At 37.1% G+C, this 24,996-nt stretch overlaps 2 protein-coding genes across 2 annotated transcripts in view; one reads left to right on the top strand and one right to left on the bottom strand.

Annotated features, from left to right (window-relative positions):
• The window catches only part of asz1 (ankyrin repeat, SAM and basic leucine zipper domain containing 1), a 46,331-nt gene extending 28,415 nt beyond the window's left edge, over positions 1 to 17,916 (bottom strand). Inside the window, exons 1-4 of the mRNA XM_032578120.1 lie at positions 17,796 to 17,916; positions 15,392 to 15,494; positions 15,129 to 15,251; positions 9,290 to 9,401 (exon numbers count right to left, since the gene is read on the bottom strand). Of these exons, the coding sequence (XP_032434011.1) occupies positions 9,290 to 9,401; positions 15,129 to 15,251; positions 15,392 to 15,494; positions 17,796 to 17,903 (446 nt within the window). The 5' untranslated portion in view covers positions 17,904 to 17,916. The remainder of the gene's footprint in view (positions 1 to 9,289; positions 9,402 to 15,128; positions 15,252 to 15,391; positions 15,495 to 17,795) is intronic.
• Positions 17,917 to 20,331: 2,415 nt separating this feature from the next.
• Positions 20,332 to 24,996, top strand: part of cftr (CF transmembrane conductance regulator) — a 76,794-nt gene continuing 72,129 nt past the window's right edge. Inside the window, exons 1-2 of the mRNA XM_032548002.1 lie at positions 20,332 to 20,731; positions 21,611 to 21,721. Of these exons, the coding sequence (XP_032403893.1) occupies positions 20,679 to 20,731; positions 21,611 to 21,721 (164 nt within the window). The 5' untranslated portion in view covers positions 20,332 to 20,678. The remainder of the gene's footprint in view (positions 20,732 to 21,610; positions 21,722 to 24,996) is intronic.

Below are 24,996 nucleotides of genomic sequence, written 5' to 3'. Positions count from 1 at the left end.
AAAATGCTGAACATAAATATTTTCTTACTAAATTACAGGCCTAAATATGTTAAAACAAAATTTGTTTAGTTTTTTTTTCTCTTTGAATAAACAAAATGATTTTATTTCTTAAAAGGATCAATCAATCAATTTTATTTATAAGGGACCTTTTCTTACTACAAGCAGCTCAAAGAGCTGTACAAACAATTTCCCTCAGGTTTCTCTGATGATCAAGCAAAAGGTTAAAATAAGATTCATAAATACATATGTATAGGAAAAAACAAGAAAAACTACGCCGGCAAGAGGAGGGGGAGAGGAACGAAAAGAGACGGTCAAGATAAGTGCCGCACACATACACACAGCTATAACACACACACACTGCCACTGCAACGAAGACTGCTTGCTACTAACCCTGTACACATTTAGAATTTTTTTAGCGAGAAAAGAATGACTTCAATAGAGTTTTGTGTTCCTGTTATCTTTGAGTCCTGAACAGAAGAACCAATATTAAAGGTCCTTTGGGGGTCCATGAGCCATAGATTGAGAAACTGTGAAGGGAAACTGTAATAACTGTAGGTCTGTAACAAAACTATGCTATTGAAATATAACAAATAAGATGATGGAGAACACATTAAGCAAAATTATGGTTCCGAAAGAAAAGTTAAAATGAATAAATAATTTAAAAGCTGAACTGTTGCAGACACAGAAAGTAAATACAATGTTATCAATGAGAATTACAAAGCAGTCCTATATAAAATACCAGTGTCCCTTGACTCTAAACATTTTAAAGATTTTTTCCTTCCTTTTTTGAAAATCTATGCTGAGTTACATAAAATAATACAAAATAAATTAAATTATTATGTTTTTTATTGTTAAGAATTACAGATTCTTGCTACTGCAGTGTTTATAATATTTTGGTATACCATATAATATTTGGTTGCGTTTAAATTGAACAAAGGAAAGTTCCTATAAAATAAAGCTGTGATAAATTTGAACTTAGAGGTTAAAAGATCTTTTGTTGTCCTGGAACTACTAGTTATGAAAAAATTAAAAAATTAAAATAATTAATAAAGCGCTTCAGCAGAAACTTGATCAATTGGTTGCTGTGATCCTAAATTATATTGAGATCTTTTTTGTATGTGTACAAAGCTTAAAACAGGATCCTGTACATTGGAGTTGAATTCAAACATAATGTATGTTGCTGAAAGAAAATTTAAACTCTTTGAAGCTTCAGTAAATTTGGTAAATTTAATTTAAGAAAATATATACAAAATGAGGACTGACTGTAAATGTTTGATTGATGGACTTTTGACTGACTCCAAATTCTGATAGTAATGTTTGTTTGTGTCTGTTTTATGTTGGGGTGACTGTTGTTTGTATGTTTTGTGTTACCGAACATTGTTTACTAGACTGATTGAGAAATTTAAGTTCTTAAAGAATTATTGCATGAGATGGTTTGAGATCTTATTTTATTTTCGAGATGGTGATTTGAATGAGTCTCCTGTTTTTCCTGTTTCTGGCAAAGAAGAGCTGATTGCTGGCAGTAGCACACTTAACAAAAAGTATACATATCCAGTAATATGTGCCCAGTAAATCTTGTAGGGCGAGATCTGATGTGCTGATTAGGGATTAATCTTATCTCAGCACCGGTGGGTGTAAAAGTTACGTCACATTCTAATTGGACTCACACAGCTGTGCAATTTGACTCATCTGCTCTAAATTATGTATATGAATGGAAGCTTCCAAATTCAACTCTTCCACAACAACTTCTTGAACAAGTGAAAACTTTAATCTCTCCTTTTTCCTAATCTCTCCTTTTTCCAATGTTAAACAGCATGATGACTTAAGCTGCATTTTAAATGTTTATTAGGAGCTGATTATGAGTATGAGATGCGATGGTTCTGTGCTCCTTCTGAGAAACTGCCAACATCTGCTTTGTTTTGGAACACACACACAGCGGCTGGCTGTCTCTCTCTCAGCTGAGCAGAGATCATTTTTTTGGTGTTCCTGACTGTTACCCACACATTCCTTTGGCAAGTTTTCTGAACGAATGTCAGCATTCAAAAAGTCGTATCATTGCACTGTCTAAAAAACTGTGGAATTGATTCCTACCACAGATCCAAATTTTGAAGCATGTTTTTCATCTCAAACAGATCTGTCTCCATTACCAAAAACGTTTAGATAGCGTTTTTGGTAATGGAGACATTACCAAAAATCATTGGTTCCTGATGATTTTTGGGCTAAAAAAAAGAAATATGATGTAGGTCAAATTAAATAAGTAATTCAACTAATTAAATTGATTTGCTTTTGGATTTGAAGGAAAATTATGGACTTTTACCCATTTGTGTCAAGGATTTTGTGACAGCCCACTATCTATAATGCTTTAACTGACCCTGATTTCGTGCTGTTTGTTTATGGCTCTACATCATGTGATCCCGTTACTGTTTTATTATGTTACTTATTGCCAACTCTGTGACTAAATTACTTTTTTTTTTAACTATTTGAGGATGGACTTCATTGAACTGTCCCCTGCTAAGGGAGGGAAATTTTTGCTTTTTATTGTTGCCATGTTTAGCAAATAGGTGGAAGCTCTCAGGGACAGGGCCTTCCTTCCACTTCTGTCTGTGATGATGCAATGTTGTCTTACTGTCAAAACCTGTCGAATACGCTTTCTCAAGTTTTCAGACGGTGAAACACGCATTGCCACCTCCTGCCGAGATGCCACTCCATACCATCAAGCCAGGTGATTGGGTTGTGGTGAAAGACTTCCGGAGGACACATTGGAACTCCAAAAGCTGGCGGGGACCACTTCAAGTGCTGCTCGTCACACATACAGCTGTTAAGGTCGCAGAGAGGGCGACGTGGATGCACGCCAACCACTATAAGAGAGTCAAGACAACGCCCATCCTGGTGTCCAACAGTCAACAGAACATCAGACTAAGGAGGACGACGCACAACTTTCTGGATGAGGACAACTTACTTTACTGCTGCTGGTGTTAAGTGCTAGTAACCTCTGACACCACAGACAGACACGTTTAATTTCGTGGGTCACTGAAAAACCTTCATTACAATTGGTGTTAACGGCTAGTAACCTCTGATACCCAACCTTCAGGAAGAGGAAAGAGACGAAACAAAGGAATACGGAAGAGACAAACATAACAAACATTGGTTGCTTTTAGACGTCAAAAAGTCTCCCCAACCAAAGAACTATTGCTGGTCCACTGGCGAGTGGTTGAAGTGGGGAGTGAAGATTGAAATAAATATTTAAAAAAGTTTCTGAGAGAGAGAAAAAAGAAAAAACAAGGACGTTCATTATGACAGCGATCACGTCTTCATCTTGTTTCAATTACAGACATTTGTGTTGGTTGTTTTGAATTTTTTTGTTGTTTGTTTGTGTCACTCAGGTGGTGGGGTTTCTTTCCCTCTGCTATGGTAGAAATTTTTCCTCTACATGAACTGCGAGATATTAATTGGCTGTCTACTGTTGACTTAAGCCTTAAACACTCCACTCCTTACACCTTGAATTTGTGGTACCGCTATGCTAAGTATATTGCTCAAAACAGGTCAAATTGCTATGTTTGTTTTTGTTTTTTGTCTTTAAGTGGTGTTAATCATTGATATTTTCAGGCTAGTATCCTAGTATCTGTCAGAGCTCAAGCATTCTCTTGTGGAGAGAGGAGAACCTCCCAGAAGGACAACCATCTCTGCAGCAATCCACCAATCAGGAATGGATGGTAGAGCAGCCAGACGAAAGCCACTCCTTAATTAAAGGAGCATGGTAGCCTGTCATGGTAGCCTGTCTGAAGCAACTCAGACCACGAGAAACAAGATTGCAACTGCTGAGGTCCAAACTCCGTTCCCAAATAAAGCAACACCACAGGCTAATGTTAAACCCAAAAATGAAGACTTTCTTAAAGTTAGGTTTCATGCTTTTTATTCATGGGTCTTTACATACCTGAAAGACTGCAATTACTCTAAGGCTAACTCAGTGGTTCCCAAATATTTTCTGGGCCCCCCTATGGATTACAATAAAATCCCCCTCAAAAAAGAACAAAAAAAATCATCTGGGCACACACATCGTTCAACCACATAAACCTATACACATATTTTGTTTTCAAACTCCACTGAAGTTTATTTCACACTTCAGGTTGCAACAAAACACACTACAAACCATCTTTACAGTGAAACACTTTTGTGTAACTGTTTTTTTTTTCCCCATTTATCCATACCGCTTCCATTGCCCCCCCTGCAATGGCACTGCGCTCCCTCTAGAGGCCGCGCCCCACCCTTTGGGAACCACTGGGCTAACTACTGATTGGATGTAATATAATTTTCAGGTAATTTTCACTTGTAATGTTAATGTTGTGATTCTGAGAACAAATACAGTATATTATAATCTATTCCTCATTTTCTTCAAGAATCTAGGAAATTCAGCCTCTCTAACATTTACCCTTTAGACACAGATCTTTGCAGATAAAATTAATCATTTAATGAATCTGATTTGAATTTAGATAAATACAATTAGTTGGTTAATGATTCACCATTTATGATCATCCAGATCATTTTACTACATCAGGAAATAAAAGGCCTCAGTCATAGCTGTAACCCAGAGAAAAATCAACATTGTTGTCTGAGGGCATTTCCACATAAAACAACAAACTTCTGACCAATCACACAACACTTCAAACGGAGCTGTGTCTAAATGGTGTCGAGTTTGGCAGGCAGATGCTTCTCTGAGAACAAAACAACGCAATTTTCGTAAATTGCGTATATGTCAATGAGATCCGATTTTGGCACTTCAGATGAAGCTTGTGGAAGTCTTTGTCTGAATCAGAAAGATAACATTGTATAAGCCGTTAGGACGACTCTTTGTTGATATATTAGCTGATTTTTCTTTGTTGATCATCTCAAACAAACTGCTTGCCACTGGGTTTCTGAAAGGCCACATAATAGCATCTGTTATGTGACAGAAATTTCATATTGCATTTTGTGCTGTGATGGCTGGGTCTTTTAAATGTACAAAGCTTAAGTTCACAATGCCTGTCTGACAAATGACTTCTTACAGGTGCTGATCATCTTTTGATCAGCTGATTGAGTTTAATAGAGGTTTTCAATACATTGTTTTTTACACTTTTCCTTCAATCTTGTCCCTGATGTGAACCTGGTACTCATGTCCATGGAATGCTATATACTGTATAGGTGTGAACACACACAAGATGAACAGAGGACAGTTTTCTTCAGAGGTGGATGAAAACACTTGTGTTTAGCTTTTTAAACTCAATCCCTCTCGGAACAAATGATGAACCAGCCACTGATTGAAGGAATTCTGTAAGCCTAGCTGCTGTCACCTAATCTAAAAATAATTGAACAGCCAAGAATCGGTAAAAAAAATATGTTGGAAACAGTGGGGTCATTATTTTTAACTGCAGACCTGACATGCTGGGTGGGTCTGTCAGTCAGACTTCTTTCACAGCAGAAGATAACAGGATTAGAGGACAGTGGACGACTTTTAAACATTTGCCAAGACAGATAAGATCGGTGGATAAGATTGACTTCACATGCAAGTACCGGCTGATCACCTATCTCTAAAATGAAGGAAATTGGGGTTGATTTATCAGTGCACCCCTCATTTTAAGTGACTTAAAGTTTCATCATTGTTACAGAAACATCAGCTAATGGCCCACTCTGACATGGCTACACTCTGCCAGGTGCAACAGGTTGTCCTGATGCTGCTCTACTTACAAAAGAATCAACAACGACAGATGCTAATACCAGAGCTGAACAGAAAGCCCCACTCAAATATTTCTGAATAACCGTAATCACGTCTTTGCTTACACCAACAAGTCATACTCAGCCTGTAAAAAACAAATTCCGTTAAGACGGATAGGAAACCAAAAACAAAAAGGATGAAGACATGAATGCAATGGACCCCACATTGTGCGGCCGCATTTCTCAGCTTTGAAAAACAACAGTGTACTCAGGTTTACACTAAAGCAGGGGGATGAGCAGCTGGTGTTAATCACTACTTTGAAATTCAGACGTAAAAGGGGGCGAGGAGGAGGAAGGGGTCTGCGCGTCGTACCCACATAAACCTCATGCTATGCTTCATCTTGGGTTTGAGGGACTGCTAGCCCCGACGCTCACCTCCTTCTCTCTTCTGCAACCTTCTGTGGCTCATTACTTTGCTTCAAATATTTTGTCTGGAAAGGAACTAATCAATTTCCTAATGCTAGGGGCGTCTATGTACGTCATCAGGGGGTTTCAGGTGGCGTGAGTCCTGGTTGCAATGCTGCGTTGGCAGTGACAGAATAACAGAGGATAAGGGAGAGCTAAACAAGAAAGCCACTGGGGGCTGCAGCAATACTTTGTGACAGAGCAAAAATTCACACATGGTACTATTAAAAGTGTTTTAAAAACAATCTGGGTTTATTTCCTCACACAAGATCTCTCTCTCTCTCTCTTTTAAGGCCCTTCTTGAAGCAGAAAAACAGATAATTCATTTAAGATTGATTAAATACCAAGTCCTACTTAAATATATTATTTAGTCATAGCAGAATAGAGAGGACAGTTTAGGACTAAGTTACATTAGTTCTGGAAGGCATGCCCTTCGTTGACCTGTCAGATATTCAAGGTATTGAGCCTCAGATGCATCAGAAAGAGAACAATTAAAAAAATACTTTATAGTTTATCAATATTGATACAGGAGTTATGCATAAATTTGCCTTTGGTCGTTCACATACAGTAAAAGAATGTCAGCATGAATAAAAATTCTGCTGATGCTTTTATCAGGAATTAACAGCCATTAATAAAACCTACTTGATTAATGAAGTGTGACTATCTTTAGAAATTGTTTTGGAATTTTCTGTATAGTTTATTTTATGTTTTGGTACAATGAAGAGGAGAGACATCAGCAACAGTTTTAGAGAAGCAACTTTTGCAGCTCAATCTGGTTGAAGGCTTACAGGTAGGGATGCACCCATTAACATTGCTATCAGTCAATGTTAGTCATTTTTTAATATATCGCTATTGGTCCAATTTATTAAAAACCAATGTTTATTTTCAACTTCTTGTTCTTTGTGTTTCTTAAGGGGTTGGAGAGGAACGTTAGGTTCCTCAACCCAACAAATTATGGGTTGGGTTAAAAAACCCCTAAATTATAGGGTTTTTAACAGAAGCAATCAAGCAATATCAGTGACGTGGTATTTTTTTAAATGGTGTTAAAAGGGTAGGGAAATATGTATAATACAAATCAGGGTTTCCCCCAGAAAACTTGCTAAGCCCAGTGGTCGGGGCGTCGAGGTGGTCCACCATGTTTTTGTATTAAAAGATGTTAAGTTGACAGGAAATGTAAAAATAATACTGGATAATTATATGTTACAGGAAAACATCGCCAGTGAAACGATATTTAAACCCACAACTAGTCTAAAACAACAAATCAAAAAATACAATTAAATGAAAATCAATTATTTGCACTTATGTTTAATCCAAATTAAGTCAGCGGCTCTATCAGGCCCCCAGGGCCCCATAAATGCTAATATTTTAACACAGACCACAGATACATAAATGTAACATTTGTTTATTGAGATGATCAATGCTGCTAAATTTGATTTAATGGTTTCAGCATACATAAATTAAAAGATATTAAATTGTTGGCAAGTTGACTTTGTAAAAGCTCAAAGAACAATATTCATAGTTAGATTGTTTTGTTTCCATAGCATCAATGTGATGCTATGACTTTAATCTTTGAGTTTGAGCTTTGTTCACAAATACAAACTGCAATTACAACTGATTGCTTTTGAGGTTGGCCAATTAAACTACTCCCCCTCTCCCAGATTTCACTAAATCTAAAACAGAAGCTGTTAGAGGTGCTAATGTTTTTAGCAACAAAAGGGGCCCTTAAGTCAGATTCTGCTCAAGGCTTCGTATAGCCTTGGACCAGCCCTGCATGATGAGTTAAATTTGCTGCACTGAGCAGAGATGTGCAATAAACGGGAGATTTAATTCAATGTTGCTAACGTGGCTATAGCAGCTCTTCCATTTCGTGTCTGCTGAGTTTTTAATAAGGGTCACAGAAACTGTTCTGGTTGCTGGAGTTAATGGGATGAGAGTTTCAGATCTCTGCGTGGCCGCACGCATCAACTCTGGCTGACTAAATAGACAACGCATTTGATACGGTTCGATGCATTGTGTAACCGGAAAAATAATACTACAAGAATAATGTAACAGAAGTATTAATATCGGATAGAAAATTTTCATATCGGTGCATTCCCAATTAAACGGCAATTTCCAGACAACTTCAAATATCTACAATTAAAAAACACATTGATCATTTGAGAATAATGGTTGTTGAAGCACCTCTTGTAGGTTTCACCTAATATGGTAAATTCCAAAATTCATAGTATTACAAGAAAATTACTAAACAAGTATGGCTGGTTTGGAAAGCCTCACTTCTCTAACAAATATAGCAATATGACTTTGTTTTGTCCTTTGAATGAGTAAAAACAAATGGATGTTTTTTTTTCCAAAGTTTTGTCATGAGAACCTTATACCAACTGTCAAGATGTAATAAGTACAGCTTATTATAATAACCAATGGTACTTGCAATACACACAGTATTAATTTGTGATATTGATAACTGTGCTATCATCATTCACAATTATGATATTAAAGTTTCATACTGTTACAACCAGTTAAAGTGGTGTTAACATCAAAATAAAAAATATTCTGAGTGACAGCAAATAGTCTGACAGTCTTTTCTATGTCAGCTTATTTATTGTGGGCCAGTTGTGATTGACCGACCCAAAACCTAAAAACCTTTCAGAAATATTCCCCGGCCTAAACACTCAGCCTAGAAAAAACTTTTAGCCTTTTGCCTTTTCTCCATAACTTGTATGCTGTCACACATATATTGTATGGTCATGTATTTTGATTTTGTAATGACCTAGTTTCCTCAAATGAGCGAAAACATTAAAAGCCAGTTTGTAAAACGTTCCTGCCCACTCTTTACACTCTGAGTACAGTGTGTCTGTCTGGGACCCTCCTGTGCAAGCACATGCCATAACAGGACATTCCAAACAAAACACACTGATACAAACACACTGTATAGAGTAGAGTGGTGCATAATGCTACCACATGGCAGCGAACCATCACAAAAACCATCAAAGGAAATCTGATCCAGCACCTCTTTTTTTTCCTCTTGTATGAGGTCTGAAGTGGCTTTATTTAAACCAACTTCAAAAGGATTACAACTGTATGTACCGTGTTGAAATTTGCCAAATATTTTGACATTTAAACCAATTTTACCCCTCACCTGTCCACCATGTTGGGATCTGCGGACCTGGACAGCAGAAGCTCGACGCAATGTGCTATTTTGTCTTCACTGCTAGAGGCAGTACAACTGGCCATGAGCACGGTCCAACAATCTGTGGAGAAGAAAAGCATTTTCAATTAAATATATAAATTATAGATTTAATATACTGATTAAGAAAGAGAAACTAGGTCAAAAGCAAACTAGTGGAAAAAAAAGAAAATCCTGTCCATTGACATCATATTGGGCTTTAAATCAACTCTTTAATTTTATGCCTCTATGCTGTAATAAGATTTTTTTTCAATGAGATGAAATGCTAAGATAAACAAGTGTGACATAGAAACCAAATAGATAAATACAGTCAGACATAGGGTTCAGTTAAATGGTGAAGTCAATTTTACATACACTTTTCGCAAAATATGTTATTATGACAGGCCTAAGTGGAATTTAAGTTTTAGCACTTCCCAGAGAAAATAGGATTCACTTGTACAGAACTCTGTCACAGAACCAATGCCAGCCAATTAAGCCCCATTAAAACAGATTAGTGGGTGATAGTCCAGGAGTCAGACAAAATCTCACTGCAATAAAAGCCAATTGAGAAACAAAGGCCAAGTGTCCCAGCTTATTTTCAAATGCTCTAACTCTACAACTACATAAGTTCAAAATTAAAACGGTAAACAAACACTCAGTTCAGTCCACAAATGTATGTACTTCTATTAATTTTCCAATTAGATCTTAAATGAGATCAAATTTTCTTTGTAAAATGCATTTTATTTAGAAAAAAGGAAATAAGGGAGGTTAACCGACTTTTGGGCAGTTCTTATTTTTCAATGATTTGTAACAAGTTTACCTTCAGTTTCTTCTATATGCTGCTTCTAAATGTGGACTAGACTCCAGCACGTGAGCCTACATCTGTGTGTAGATTCCTGTGTCTTCGCCGCTGTGTATGTTTGGCTCTATATCTGTTTGTGAATGTATTTACATTTTGAGCGTGTTGGTGTAAACTAGTCTGCCTAACTTGCGTCTGACAAGAGCTGGAGTAAATAAATCTGCGGCCTGACAACCGGTGAGAAGGTAGGACGGAGGCGTGGTGACCGCTATCAATCATGCCCGCATTCCTGTAGCCAGCCTCACAGCTTGGACTAACGCCACGACGACGTCACCACGCGTCATTCTCTTGTTTAATCGTTTCCTTCACCTGTCTCAAAGGGCGAGATGCGAAGACCATGTGAAATCAGTCGCACAGTATAACTCTGTCTGTGTGACAGATTTTACTGGAGTGTGAACTCATTTATTTCAGCTATCAATATATCAGTGCACATTATTTGTTGAAGCTTATAACTTTACTCCGGAGGAAGTTGGCAGCTGTGTGAAGGTTCCCAGCTAAAACATCAAGGACACAAAGGGAGACACAGATTGGTGGAAATGGAGTTTCATATTTTTGCCATTATTCAGACTGACAAGCATCAAACATTCTGACATCGTAGATAGGCCAAATTTTTCTAGGTAATAAATTGTGATAAAAAGGTAACATTGTCGCTTTGAGACTAGCATTTCCTACTATTATCTATGAAGGGCGGCACGACCCCTTAAGAAGATCATGACATATAGTAATTGTTGGTGTTCACAGTTAATGTTATTGATCTTTCTTAGCCTTTCTAACGTCGTGAGCTATTTCTGTCCCTACGTGGGCGCTTGTGTACGTGACGCATGCATTGAAATGAGCGTGAGGGTGTGCACACCAAGTCACACGGCTTACTCAGCTTGTACGAACTCAAGCAAATTCTCAAAAGTGTCAGCGTCAAAATTGACAAAAGCTGGACAAAAACACGTGGTTGTACTCTGTTACCGACATTCATATGCAGAGTCGAGTGCACTCACATGCGGGTGCACAGGCACTTCTGCCAGCAGTCACAGAGCACACAAAAAAGAGGTTGCAACAATCTGCAAAGCAGGTAAGAATATCAGGAGGAGCGCAGCAAATGTCACTGTAGGAGACTGCAGGTTAACGGAGTGTTGTCCCTTCAGTCTCAGAAACCACACTCAAAAATAACTTTGTAAAAGCTTGCACTCCCCTGCCGGACTGTGAACAGAGTAGAAAAGTTGTGGGGTCCAAATCTCCGCATCTCGGTCTTATGAGACCACATCTCGGTCTCGCAAAATTTTGCATGTTTTAATTTTGCCATTAAAAGGTGCAAAATTTTGTTTTAATGGCAGCAGCTTTCTGTCTTGCAAGAGACAGCACACAAGATTAACTGTTATTTCTGTTATTAAAAGAAAGTAGAGGTGCACCGACTGCAGTTTTCTGGCTGATCACTGATATTTAAGAAGCCTGACTGATTTTGGCCTACACTGACTTGTTTTTGGTGTAAATACAGAAAAAAAAGTTGCAAAGTTGACAACAGTAGGCCGACTATTTTGAAACATAGAGCTCTCTCAGAGCATGTGGTGGTAGAAAAGATTCTTGTATATAATCAGTTTCAGCATGTACCGTAAACAAAATTAAACAAATAGGGACCGATCAACCTGCGCACCCCTTGAAATTACATCCCCTACCTAATAGCATAAAAATGGCACGATAATGCAAGTACACTGTGTCAAAGACCAATAAACTAATTTCTAATGAACATTTAACACTGGAACTGGAAGGCATTTTAAATATCCAAAGTAAATACAAACAAACCAAAAACAAATAAAATTGATTGTGAGGTCTCCGTAAACAAACTTGCCCTACAAAATATGATTCATTAGCTTCTGACCAGAAGAACAGGCAAAACTAACAGTATTTATTTATCTATTAAGCAAACGCTCTTAATGTGCACCATTTTGCTTTATAACAAATGAAAGGTGCCGGCTCCACAACTTAAGAGGTTTACCACGGTCATTCGGTTTGAATCGGCTTTGAAACAAATATTTAAACATGCCATCGAACCAAAAATAACATTTTCTTTCCAGTAGACCACCGCCTATTCATGGTGCTGCATTTACAGTTCAGTATTCACAGATTTTTCTGTGGAACGTGACTCCAAATTACTCACAGAAGATCTACAGTACATATCCTCGGATTTTGTCGTAAATTTTACTCCTCAGACATTTTCCAGCACACAGCGGGTACCTGCACCTTTTCCCGACACTACTTTATTTTATATCTTTCTTTTTCCCAATGTTATTTTTCATGTCCATGTTTACGGCATGAGGCTTGAAGTTAATAAAAGTGGCTCCATGATGCTTTGAATTTCCCTCATATGGGTTTGATTTTGACCTGGCTTTGTTCTTTTTAAATGTCTGTCCCATATTTGTATGATATTAAGGGGAGTACCAACACTTGTTTTTTTCCACTTAAAGCACTGGGCAGTTACAAGCATTTCTAGAGGAGGTGTTAATAGATTTTTAGCTAACTGCATATATAGCAACACTATATAAATGGTAGGGATGAACATATGGATTTGTTTGTTTTTCTAATGCACATCTTGTACAAATTTATCAAAACGTACATGTGTTTTCATTTATCCCATCCTATTCATTTATATTTGTAGTGAAAACAAACCAAGTGGGAGAACACTTTAAGGATCTAGATCTGGGTTAGGCTACTCAAATGATTGGAAATTAATACAATGTCCCAATAAGATCTAAACATTGTGTGCTCAATAACTTCAAACTGAAGGCTTATCTTTCCCAGACTGACCACAATTCTGCACATGCCTTCAATTTTACCTTCTTTGAGATGAGAGTGCAATGTGCATCAACTAAAAACAACTCAGGGGATTAGCAGAGTGTTTCTCCAAATGTTCTCCTTTGGCGTCACAACCTTTAAGTAATGGCAGATGGGAGAAATGATACACTGGTCTGACTGGTTGTCTGGTGCTCGGCAATCGCAGTTGGGGTAGTTAAAAAAAATCTGCCCAAAGCAATGACAGCTGGACATCGATGCAACAGAGATCATCAGAAAGGTGAAGAGGTATGGCATTTATTAAAACTCAAATAGTACTTCCTTAATTTGATTTCGGATGGTATCTTACCAGAATTGACTTTTCTTTTAAGATCTCTTCAGTACAAGTCAGTCAGCACACCTGTCAATTTATTGAAAGTGAAATAAATTGATATAAATTGGCTGCTATGATTAAACTGAGAGTAATATTCATAAAAAGATAAATATATTCTTTAAGGCCCCCAGTCTATAATTTAAAAAAAAAAAAGTACATGAAAAATTAAAGACTGAAATACCTACTTATGGATTGAACAAGGCCACTAAACTAACAAACAAGCCACCCTAAATTAACTGTTTAAACTTTAGCTGCAGTAAAAAGCAATAAATATGGTGGCTGTTTAGTTTCAGCTGATAACAAAGCGGAGTTACTTTGACTTGCTTAGACTAGTTGCATTTATTAACCAGAGACCGTCCCATACAAGATGGAAGTGAAGGCTCAATAGTTGAGTAAATAGTCTAAGTAAAATTTTTATACAGTTAAAGACACTGCAGCTCTATACACTTATATATAGGGCAAACTTTAAACTTTAATGCCAAGTTCAGGCATTCAGGTAGCCACATGGAAATCTGTTTAACTACTAATCAAACCTTTATGCTGTTCATGAACTGCAATGAAAATCTCAAACTTGGGGCTACATGTGCCATATAAAGACCAGCTGAAATAAATATATTTTCACATGACATTTTGATTCAACTGTAGTTTATCCCAGTTGACCCTCCATACCCTATTTTACCTGAACCTTACATGTTTAAAAGAAAGGTATATTTTAAAAATAGGTTGATACATATACCTAGACTCTCACCTAAGAGAAAGAGCAACTTGATGTTACGTCCGTTAGAATTTCTCCTAAATGTGTGCAAAATAGAATTTTTTTTCCGTTCACCTCCATTTTATAGGAACTGATTAAACTTACCGACATTGAGATAATTCTATCCCACTTCATGGTACCAATATTTTATTTTATCAAATTTTTTATTCGATTACTCAATCAATCGTCAGAATAATCACTAGAATACTTGATTACCAAAATAATTATTTACAACAGCCCTACTGCAAACATGCAGAAATTGACGTTTGACGGTTATGATGTTCAGATCTTCAACTTTAAAGGAGCACTGTTACGTAAAATCTAATTTTTTGAGCTTTGCATCATGTTATGTTATTCCCTTATCAAAAAAATACCTGGACTGTTGCCCTGATTCTTTCATGCAGGTTTGAGAAATCCTTCAATCTCCTATGGCACCCATTCAGCTGTACAAAACACCTGGATGGACCTACTGTCTTCTACTGTATATGCATCTCCTTCTCTGAGCTGCAGTTCCCAAGCTTCCAAGCATCCTCATTACAGAGCAGCCCTCCCTCAGCTCCTTCAGACTAGCCAGCACCAATTAGCAAACACCTGGTGGAACTACGAATCTGATGAGCTCAGCAGAATAGAGTGCGACGCTGATAAAACGGTTAATAGAGGAGCCATGTTGTGATGACTTCCTGAAAGTGGCATTTCTAAAAGAGCAGAAGTTTTTAAAGAGGCAGAGGCCCAATTTTAAGGTGTTAAATCAGGAAATAAAAATTTGTTTAAAACATATTTTATACCTAGAGCATTTAATAACAACTGAAGTAACTACGTTACTTCATTACACTTTAAAATGTTTGCTATGTGCCTGGAAAACACATAATACTGCCCCTTTAAAGATGAGTAGTAGTTTAGTTTCAGGTTGTGCTTTCTGTGTAAGATAGAAAGCACAACAAGAACACTGTACTCCTGTTTTCCTAGCACAGTGTAAGATAATTTACCTGCTTCTAAAACTTCCGTTATATTCTACAGAAAAGTCTTGTTAACACTGCAGTCTGACCTTTGCTGAAATTGGCACTGGCTCCTCTGTCCAACAGCAGCCTGGCCAGGTTGCAGTTCGCCACACTGACGGCATACATGAGAGGAGTCCATCCAAAGCCCAGCCTGGTTTCCACATCTAGTCCTTTACAAAACACCAACGTTACAAAAAACAAAAACAAAGAGGAAGGATGTGACTCATTTGGGTTAGTCTTATCCTTAATACAATTTTATGTACCACAAAACAGCTATTTTTTAAATCACATTAGTGAAGCAAGTAGGTACCATTGTTCAACAGTTGTTTGACAGTATCTGTGTCTCCTTCACTGATGGCTTTTTTCAGCACAGAGACTTTGTCGCCTGAACCCATCTCAGCAGAGGCTAAGTCCTAAGAAAAACACAAAAACATCCCTGTTACTGTCCCAAGAATTGTTTTAGTTGAACAAGAAATTAACATTTCTATTGATGTTCAACAATCTCAAAGTGTAGGATGAAAACTTGGAGGGATCAGAGCATTTAGCAACAACGAGTACCAAAAAAGTGTTTAGGAGGAAAACCCAAAAGCAAGCCTGCTTTGTTATTACAATGCAATATTTGCTTGGCTAGTATATTACATGAACTATGCATTCAGTTAGTGCTTACCAGTGATATATTACACCTTTAATGGCCTTCACTGTCTCCTATGCCCACAACTGATACCGATCTAAGGCAGTGTTTCTCACTGCCCTGCTTGTTTTAGTTGTGTCTCTTCTACAGCACACCTGCTTCTAATGTTAGCATTAGCTCCTGCATGCCATCAAATGCTGCAGAAGCCTGTTAATCACCCATTTATTCAGGCCAGGTGTGTTGCAGAAAGAAAACGCCTAAAACATGCAGGATAGTGGTCCCTGAGAACTGGAATTGAGAAACACAGATCCAAGGCTAACTTCACACGGCAGGCAAATACAAACCATATTCAGCTTTTCCACGGCAGCCGGACCAGCTCAATTCCAATCTTTTCACCCAAATAAAAATAAAAGTAGGATCTGTGCCACTTCCTTATCTAGTACTAAATGGGATACGTATCCAATAGTTTTCAAAGGGTCTGTAAGGAGAAACATTGTTGTGATGACATGCTGAAGGCAGCGTCAAAAAGAGCAGAAGCTTCTTAAAGAGACAGAGGCCTGATTTCAATGTCAAGTTGCAAAGTCACATTTCTCTTAAGTTGAACTTTGACTTAAGTTGAAGTCAGCTGAACATAACATAGTTACATAACTGTAAAACATGCTATTTGATGAACTCTAATTAATCAAAGCTTCTTAATTAATTTGGTTAAATGTGTTAATCATTCACTTTAATTCGCAGATGACACCGTGATTGCAATTTTCAACAAACTTATGGTTTAGTGACATTTCATTAAAAATTTAAATCAAAAGTTTTTGAGAGACAGTTTAGTGCGCTTTCAACTGGACTCACTGGACCATTTCACACCTTTTCCTTCTTCCTGCCTAAGGAGAGCATTACCTTCAATTGAGCTGGAGGGGGGGGGACATCTACTTTTTAAATTTCACTAAAAGAAAAAAATGTTTTCCACTTTGTGGCTAGTCATTATTACTTGTAATTTGAACCCTCCTGATGTTCAAAAATCCAAAAGTTATTCATGTTACCTTGTTATGTGTGAACAGGATGGGAGTTTCTGCTTTAATGTATTAATTCCCATCATTTGTTTCTTTTAGCCACAGAAAACAACAAGAACACTGTACTCCTGTTTTCCTGCTTGAAAAAGATAAAAACCTCAAGATGAAGCTTTTCATCTTTTCCCCTGCCTGTTTTTATCCTTATTTTTCCTAAGAATAATCCGACTGTCAAGTTTTCATTGCTGACAGAATAGGATAGCAAAGTTTTGAACAGTAAAGAAATTAATAAGTGGATTAAATTATTAGTCTGGGGAACAGAGATGTTTTAAATCAGGGGTCTTCAACAACAGCCTCATGGGCCTATAGTGTGTTTAATTAGGTAAGTGTGTTGTGACCTTTATTTTAAATAACCATAATCAAACTAAATAATGTTATATTGAACACATGAAGTAGTCTGTCTGCTAAAGCTGCATGTTTTCCTTTTACTGTTCAGCAGAAGGTAATAATAATAATAATAATAATAATAATAATAATAATAATAATAATAATAATAATCTACCTCTGTCCTGGATAGATTACCTTTTTCCCCACATCTTTCCACATAAAGGTTCTTAATTTGTCTATTTTTACCGGACATTCATAAAACCTTCAAACTTAAACCTCTGTAGAGACTAAAAATGTATTTGGTTAACATACCTACTACTGGCAGCTATTTTTAAAAAAATCAAAATTAAACAAATTAACTGCATGAAGGCATGGCAAGAAGTGCGAAGCTGTTGAAAACAGTCAGGAAAGCGCAGAATTTGGCGCAGTTTTCTCTATTCCGGATTTGCATATTTTGATACTTAAATCGTTTTAGTGTAATTTATAATATTTTTAGATGGCGTTTGCTCGTTCGTAACGACCTTTTCGCTAAAGCATCTTACTGACATTAGAAAAAATACATGTAGAAAATAAAAAGGTTTGCTAAGCTAGCTTGAGTTACTTCCCCGAGCTGCCATCCGGGTTTAGCTTTAAAAAATAACATTAAAAAAACAATGGCAGAAGCAAAACTTAAACTTCTTCACAGTAACCTTTATGCCAGAAGTCTTGTTTTCCGAAAAGGAGCCAATGTCCCACTCGTCGTTGCTGGCGTCGCTTTCATCTCCAGCCGGGAAGGCGAACTCATTAACGCTTCCCATATTTCCAGCTAACAGCTAGTGGAAGCCAACATGACTGAACAGAATTACGACGGAGAGGGAGGGAGTAGGCGGAGTAAATGATAAGTGACGACCTATCATATTAAATTAAAACAAATAATACTAATAAATTAATTAAACATGTTACAGCTGTATTGAGATGACTTACTCTGCCCTGCTGAGAAAATACATTAGTATCCGCTGTGGCTAAAATATAGCTTTAAGCCATATTTTTGCTATCTTAAATAAGGAGAAAATGTACCTTTCTTTCAGCCAGCTTACTGGCAGTGTTCAGTAACTGGTGCATTAACAGCGCTACATTACTCCATGCTTCATAAAACTCTGCTCTCTCCAGCAATTTCTCTATCTTCTCTTTAAAACTACTTTAAATTGGAAGAACAGTGTGGTGCACTATTTTCAGTATGTAAATAAGTTTTACACAAGAATAAAATTACATGCTAACCTATATGGCATGTAATTTAGCATATACACTTTTGACCCCAAAAGGGTAAACCTTTGGGGTCAAAAGTTTAAACGTTTTTGGAAAGAAAAAATAAAGAAAGGAAATAAATTTCTTGCTGTTGAGGTCAAAAGTTTGAACTTTGAATGTATGTTTTTGTTTTAAAACTGTCTGTGGATGGCCACACATCTTATTGTAATGATGCAGCATAACTTCAGCATAGTTTTACTCCAGGAAAAATGAAGAGTAGCTGTACGAGAAATTGCTCAAGTAAGATTTAAAGAGCGTCCCGTAATAAGGCTATTCAAGTACAGAGTAACTGATTATAACATTTTATAACACTGTAAAATATAATATTTTACAGTGTTATTGTCAGACAGACAAAAATGTTACGTGCAAAGCCTGGTATTTTGAAGACTAAAATGTAAAAAACTAACATGAATAAATAACATAATTACAAAATAACACATCTTAGGAGGTAGAAGTTTCCATTTTTCTTCCCAGCTACTTATGAAATTAAGACTTATAGCAGGTAATTGCATCATGTTTCATAAATATGGAACAGAGTGGGAGCAACTAAAGTGAGAAAAAAAGAGGATCTGAAACTGAAGTGGTCAAATGAGTTTTTCAAATGTATTCCTGGGTGGTTGTTAGTATCACTGCTGAGCATCCTGCAGGTTTTTATGTTCTCTGATGATTTTCAAGAGGTCGCCTTTTAGAGTAGATGCAGAGATTAAAAATGGAGAGAGAAATAAAGCAAGGAAACTGAAAGCCTTATCTGGTTATTTGCTTGTGTCTCAAGCTGCATTTAATCCGTGTTAAAACAGACCAGGGCATTACCAAACAGCACAGACCAAACCAGACCTGGCAGCAGCCTGACACACCCCGTCCAGAAGGGGTCGCTCTTTCCTCTGGGCAAGGCATGCACACTGTTTTTGTTCAGCAAAAATGGTTAAGTACCCCGTAGCAGAAGTCCATGTTTTTTTTTCTGTCTTAAACACAGAAAATTATTATTTTTTCTTTCAATGTAATCATGTTTACATGTACCTTTGAAAAAACAAATAAGAGTCAAAACTCTGTAAATTTAGCAAGATAAGAGTGAAGTATAATATGAAATCTTTCTACTGAGCTCTCAGACCCAAATCATTTTTATCATGATTTGTGTTTATTTTACTTCAAGCAAAGTTTAAAGAGTTCTGTATTTCATGTGGACAAATTTTGCATAAATCTCTTTTTTTACTTCAATGTGTCAGAATATATTATGATCACATTGACTAAAATGGTAGTAAAGCCTACAGTACTGTATGTGGTTCTAACTGTAATCTGAAGCACATTCTGCACTCTTAATCACAATGTTGCTTTTGATTTTAACTTTTACATATACGTATATTATATGTCTGTCATTTAAAAAGACAGGACGGCACCTGCAGCTCTGTATAGTCCGTCTGAGCAGAGAGTAGAGAGAAACAAACCCCTGAGTCTGACAGTCGCCGACATGAGCTTCAAGGATTTTTTAAAAATTTATTTCAAAAAACAACCACCCAGCTAAAAAAAAAAAAAAAAGTTCCTGAAAGCTATGATTGGGTACTATTATTATGCTGATAGGAGTTACACCAAAGGCTTGCTGCATTTTATCTCTGTTCCCTTCAGGAATGCCTTGAGGTTATGATCCTCCCTCTTCTGATAAAAAGGAAAAAAAGAAAAAGATTCAAATTTGTTTGAATGTCCCAGAACTGTTTCTGATGTCTTTTTTGTGAGTCATAGACAAACAGCAAAGTGTACTGCAGTATAAAACCCCAGGTGGGTCAGCATTCATTAGCAGTCCAGTGCAGAAGTCATTTGATAAAGCTGTTAATGCAATTCGGTATTGAAAATAACAATAGGATGAGGCTTATATTCTGAGTTGTCAGTTCACATCAGCTGGTTTTACCACTTATTCTTCTTGTTGCCACAATATGCAACCCCGAGGCTCTGTGGCGTGGAAATGACGTCCCAACGCAAGTTCAGACGAGTCAGCCAATAAAAGATGGACTGTCCCTGCATTGTCCCGCGGAGCCAACAGGAGACAGGGACAGAGTTTAGGAAGGGGACAGAGCAGAGACACCTTCACAAGACTCACATCGCAGTCTGTTTAGGGACTGAGGAGGGAAATAACGCGGCTGCAGCACTACTTTAAGCCCCAGCACAGAGGAGAGGACAAAATCGCACACCCCTCCTGTCTGAATTTTCTCAGGAGCTGCGGGTGGGGGGACACACCAATGTGATCGAGGCTCAGGGACCCTCAGGTGCAGAGAAACCAAACTGGCGGAGCTCTTAGGATGGAGAAGTCACCGGTGGAAGATGCAAACTTCTTCTCTAGATTTGTCTTTTGGTAAGCGATGGCTCTGCTTCATTCTTCGGCTTGTTGCGGCGGCGACCAGCGGGATTCCTCACTTTCATTCACTTTAAATTCAGAAACTGCCTTGGCTTTGATGTGACTTTATCAAATGGGAAGCGGAATTATGTCAGCGAGTGCGCAAAGTATCTTTCTACAAATAGGATTTTCACTGCTGTTAAATGAAGTTCTGCGTAATTCGGGGTGCGCTCCGATGAGCGGGCAGGTGATTCTGGGCTGCATCTTTGGGAACGTAAACCTATAAAACTGAAATGAAACTGGACTCAAAATGAAGACAAATTTGAGAAAGCTAGCCTCAGATAAAAGTAACAGCAAACAAACAAAAAGAAAACCCTTTAAAAACAAAACGTTTGGGGAAGTCATTTTTTATTTCAGACCTGATGTGTTTTACACTTGACTATGGTATTTGTGTTTTAGCAAGTTGTTTTTCCCCCCCTTTGGATCAAAAAGAATTGACTATAGTTTGGCAATATGCGCTTCAGGAATAAGGTGTTAGAAATACGGAAGCAGAATTCAGCATTTGTCAATACCTCCAAATTAGTCCTTTCTTGAATCTTTTCGCAGCAAGTCAAGCCAAACACCTGACACTGAACCTACCATCATTAGCAAAGGAAAAAGCCATTTTTATTACAATCAACCATAGTTTAAACATTCCTGTTTTTTTTTTCCTACCAGAGCTTCTAATAAAAGGCTAAATTCTAAAAGCTTTCAGCTTCTTGTGTCTTCTTGGACAATTTAAACACATATTTGTTTATGATTTTGCATACAGCTTTTGTGTGTGTTGAGCAATGTCTTTGAACTCCTTTTATAGCTTCAAACAACTGATAGCCAACTCTGTGGTTCCCCCCTCCCCAGGTGGATATCACCTCTACTGAGGAAAGGTTTCACTAAGAAGTTGGAGCTGACTGACGTCTACAAGGCTCCTTCATTTGATCTGGCAGACACCCTCTCCGAAAGACTCGAAAGGTCTGTGCATTGCAATATTTTAATTCACACTTACTTTTCTCATGTTGCCATAGAACAGCCATAAAATATCATTTATTTTGGGAATTTTATGTGACAGACCAATACAATGTAGCTGAACATTAGATGAAAGGAAAGAGTAGCAAAAAATCCAAAAGAAAAATTCCATCAGATCTCGGTTAGAGTTCCAGGTAAGAAACCTGAGAGGAAGATGCTCTGGACAACATGCTAAGTACTGTGTGAAGAAAAAGTAACATTGTACATTACCCTGCACACCACATATACAGCTCTGGAAAAAAGAAAGAGACTACTTAAAATGAACAGTTTCTCTGATTTTACTTTTTGTAGATATTAAAAGTAAAATGAAATGTTATTTTATTCTATGAACTACTGACAGCATGTCTCTGAAATTCCAAGCAAAAATTTAGTATTTATTTGCAGAAAATGAGAAATGGTCAAAATAACAACAGGGGGAAAAAAAGATGCAGTGCTTTCAGACCTCAAATAATGCAAAGAAAACAAGTGCATATTCATTTAGAAACAACCATATTAATGTTTTAACTCAGGAAGAGTTCAGAAATCAATATTTGGTGGAATAACCAGGAGGGTTTTAATGAGGTTCAGTGCAGTGGACTCTTCATTTTTTCCAGCCTGTTCATTTTTTGCTGTTGGGATGCTTTTCTTCAGATGAATGAAGCAAAATGCTCTAGGATGCCATTTTCTTGAAAGAAAACATATTAGAGGCTACAGAAGGCTTGAGATTAGTGGTTCAAGATGTGGGAAACTCCAGTCCTTAAAGGCCAATGTCCTGCAACTTTTAGATGTATCCCTGGTGCAAAAAAACTGAATCAAATGACTGACAATCATCAGCAGAATGTAGTCAAATTCTAGTGTTCTGCTAAAGACCTATGTGTGTAATTCAGGTATTTTGAAGCTGAGACGCGTCTAAAAGTGGCAGGATCCCGAACCCAGGGGACTGGAGTTTGACACCTGAGGTAGATCTAAGCATATTTGTGAAATAGAATAGCCCAGTCAAAGTCCAGACCCGACCTGAAAGTCTGTGGAAATATTTATAAACTGCTGTTCACAGATACTCTCCATCCAATCTGTCTGAAGTTTTGCTGAAAAAAATGGCTAAAGATTCCAATCTTTAGATAAAGCTGGGGTGTTTTAACCCCAAAGACTTAAATCTTTAATTTATCAGTTGTAGAAGGTATTGATTCAGGATGGTTGATTACATGTGTGCTCACGTACGGTCTGTGTGTCTGGTACGGCAGTAGCACATCCGCGGACAAGAAGGCGCTCCAGAGGGTTGTTAGGGCAGCAGAGAGAACCATAGGCTGCCCCCTCCCCACTATGGAACAGATTTACATTTCCAGGCTCCACAAGAAAGTTTTGGACATTTTAAATGACTCTTCACACCCTGGCCATGGTCTCTTCCAGCTGCTGCCATCAGGCAAGAGATACAGAGCAATAAAAACCAGGACAAATCGCCTAAAAAACAGTTTTTACCCGATGGCAATCATGGCACTAAATTCAAAGGCATAAGAACTTCTGCTCTTGACACCACTTTGTTATAAATGTAAATTCTGTTGCGACACCTCCAGGCGCTGCAACCGTCTTCTGATGTCTAAGTTTATTTCTCATTTTGTACTATTTATTTCTTTATCTTGTATATTATGTATATACACATAACCTGCATCTTAACTCGAGTCGAGCAAATCTCAATCTCGTTGTAATCTGTTGATGACAATGACAATAAATCTTATCTTATCTTATCTTGATTACATCTGCACACCACATATTTAAAACTTTTATTTGTTCCAAAAAACCCCAAAATTTCATCTTATACTTTTTACTTTGAAATCATACACTACATTGTATTGGTTTGTCATATAAAATCCCCAACAAATACACTAATGTTTGTAGTTGTAATGTTTTGAAAAGGGAAACTACAGTATATATACAGTACAGACAAAAAGTTTGGACACACCTTCTAATTCAATGGGTTTTCTTTATTTTTATGACTATTTATAAGGCAAGAAATCCCACTTATTAACCTGACAGGGCTCACCTATGAAGTGAAAACCATTTCAGGTGACTACCTCTTGAAGCTCATCAAGAAAATGCAGAGTGTGTGCAAAGCAGTAATCACAGCAAAAGGTTGTTACTTTGAAGAAACTAGAATATAAGGGCTATTTTCAGTTGTTTTACATTTTTTTTGTTTAGTGCATATTTCCACATGTGTTATTCATAGTTTTGATGCCTTCAGTGTGAATCTACAATGTCAATAGTCATGAAAATAAAGGAAACTCATTGAATTAAAAGGTGTGTCCAAACTTTTGGTCTGTACTGTATATATATATATATATATATATATATATATATATATATATATATATATATATATATATATATATATATATATTTATATATTTATTAAGTTTTCGAAATACAGCATACATAAATCATACACAAGAGTATGAAGCATATATATATTTAACAAATTACTGTATAAGAAAAATATACTTTTACCAATACAACAATGAAAATAAAAACATACAATAATTAAAAATAAAATAAAATTAAAACAATTCAGGGAAATCATCTAAATAACTGGTTACTGCACTGATTACCTTTTACACTTTAGGATGGTACAACCTATCTATAAAGGCACGGGTGGCATACTAAGAGGCTGAGCGAGCGTCGGGGTCAGATAATTTGAGTAATTTAAGCCAAATTTAACTTTGTAGTCCTCCTTTATGTTTTACTTTACTTGTCAACAGTAATATTGCTTGTTTGATATTAGAAATATTAAAGAGTGGCTGACTAAAAATCCATCCATCAATTAAATACACCCTCCTGCTTCAGTTCCACAATCTGATCTGACTTTAATTACTGTGTGGTTTGTTGTGTTGATGCGAGCAGCAACTGGATCTCCAAAACTGTTATCAACATTTATTGCTCTGAATTTATTGCCCTGTGCTACAAGAATGGCTTGATAACATTGAATAAAAGCTCTGCAGGAATTTGTCAGAGTCTAGTTATTGCCCTCAACTGTCTAACATACATATGTAGCAAAAGACAAGAAGAGGAAACCCAAGCCTGTGTGTTGTTGTTTGAAGACCAGCCGTGTCTCTTAGACAGTATACACATATCTGCTGCAAGCTGAATGTAAAGAAGTGAGAGTTTCACTGAGGATGAGCTGTTATAGGGTTAGGGAAATCTTGAAATCTCTACATTTGTCTTGAAATTGTGCGTCTGACCTTTCCGTGAGT

The sequence above is a fragment of the Xiphophorus hellerii genome, chromosome 2 (assembly GCF_003331165.1).
Source record: "Xiphophorus hellerii strain 12219 chromosome 2, Xiphophorus_hellerii-4.1, whole genome shotgun sequence".
Taxonomy (NCBI): Eukaryota; Metazoa; Chordata; class Actinopteri; order Cyprinodontiformes; family Poeciliidae; genus Xiphophorus; species Xiphophorus hellerii.
Note: the sequence above shows the minus strand (reverse complement) of the source record. Positions and strands in the feature narration are given on the sequence as shown.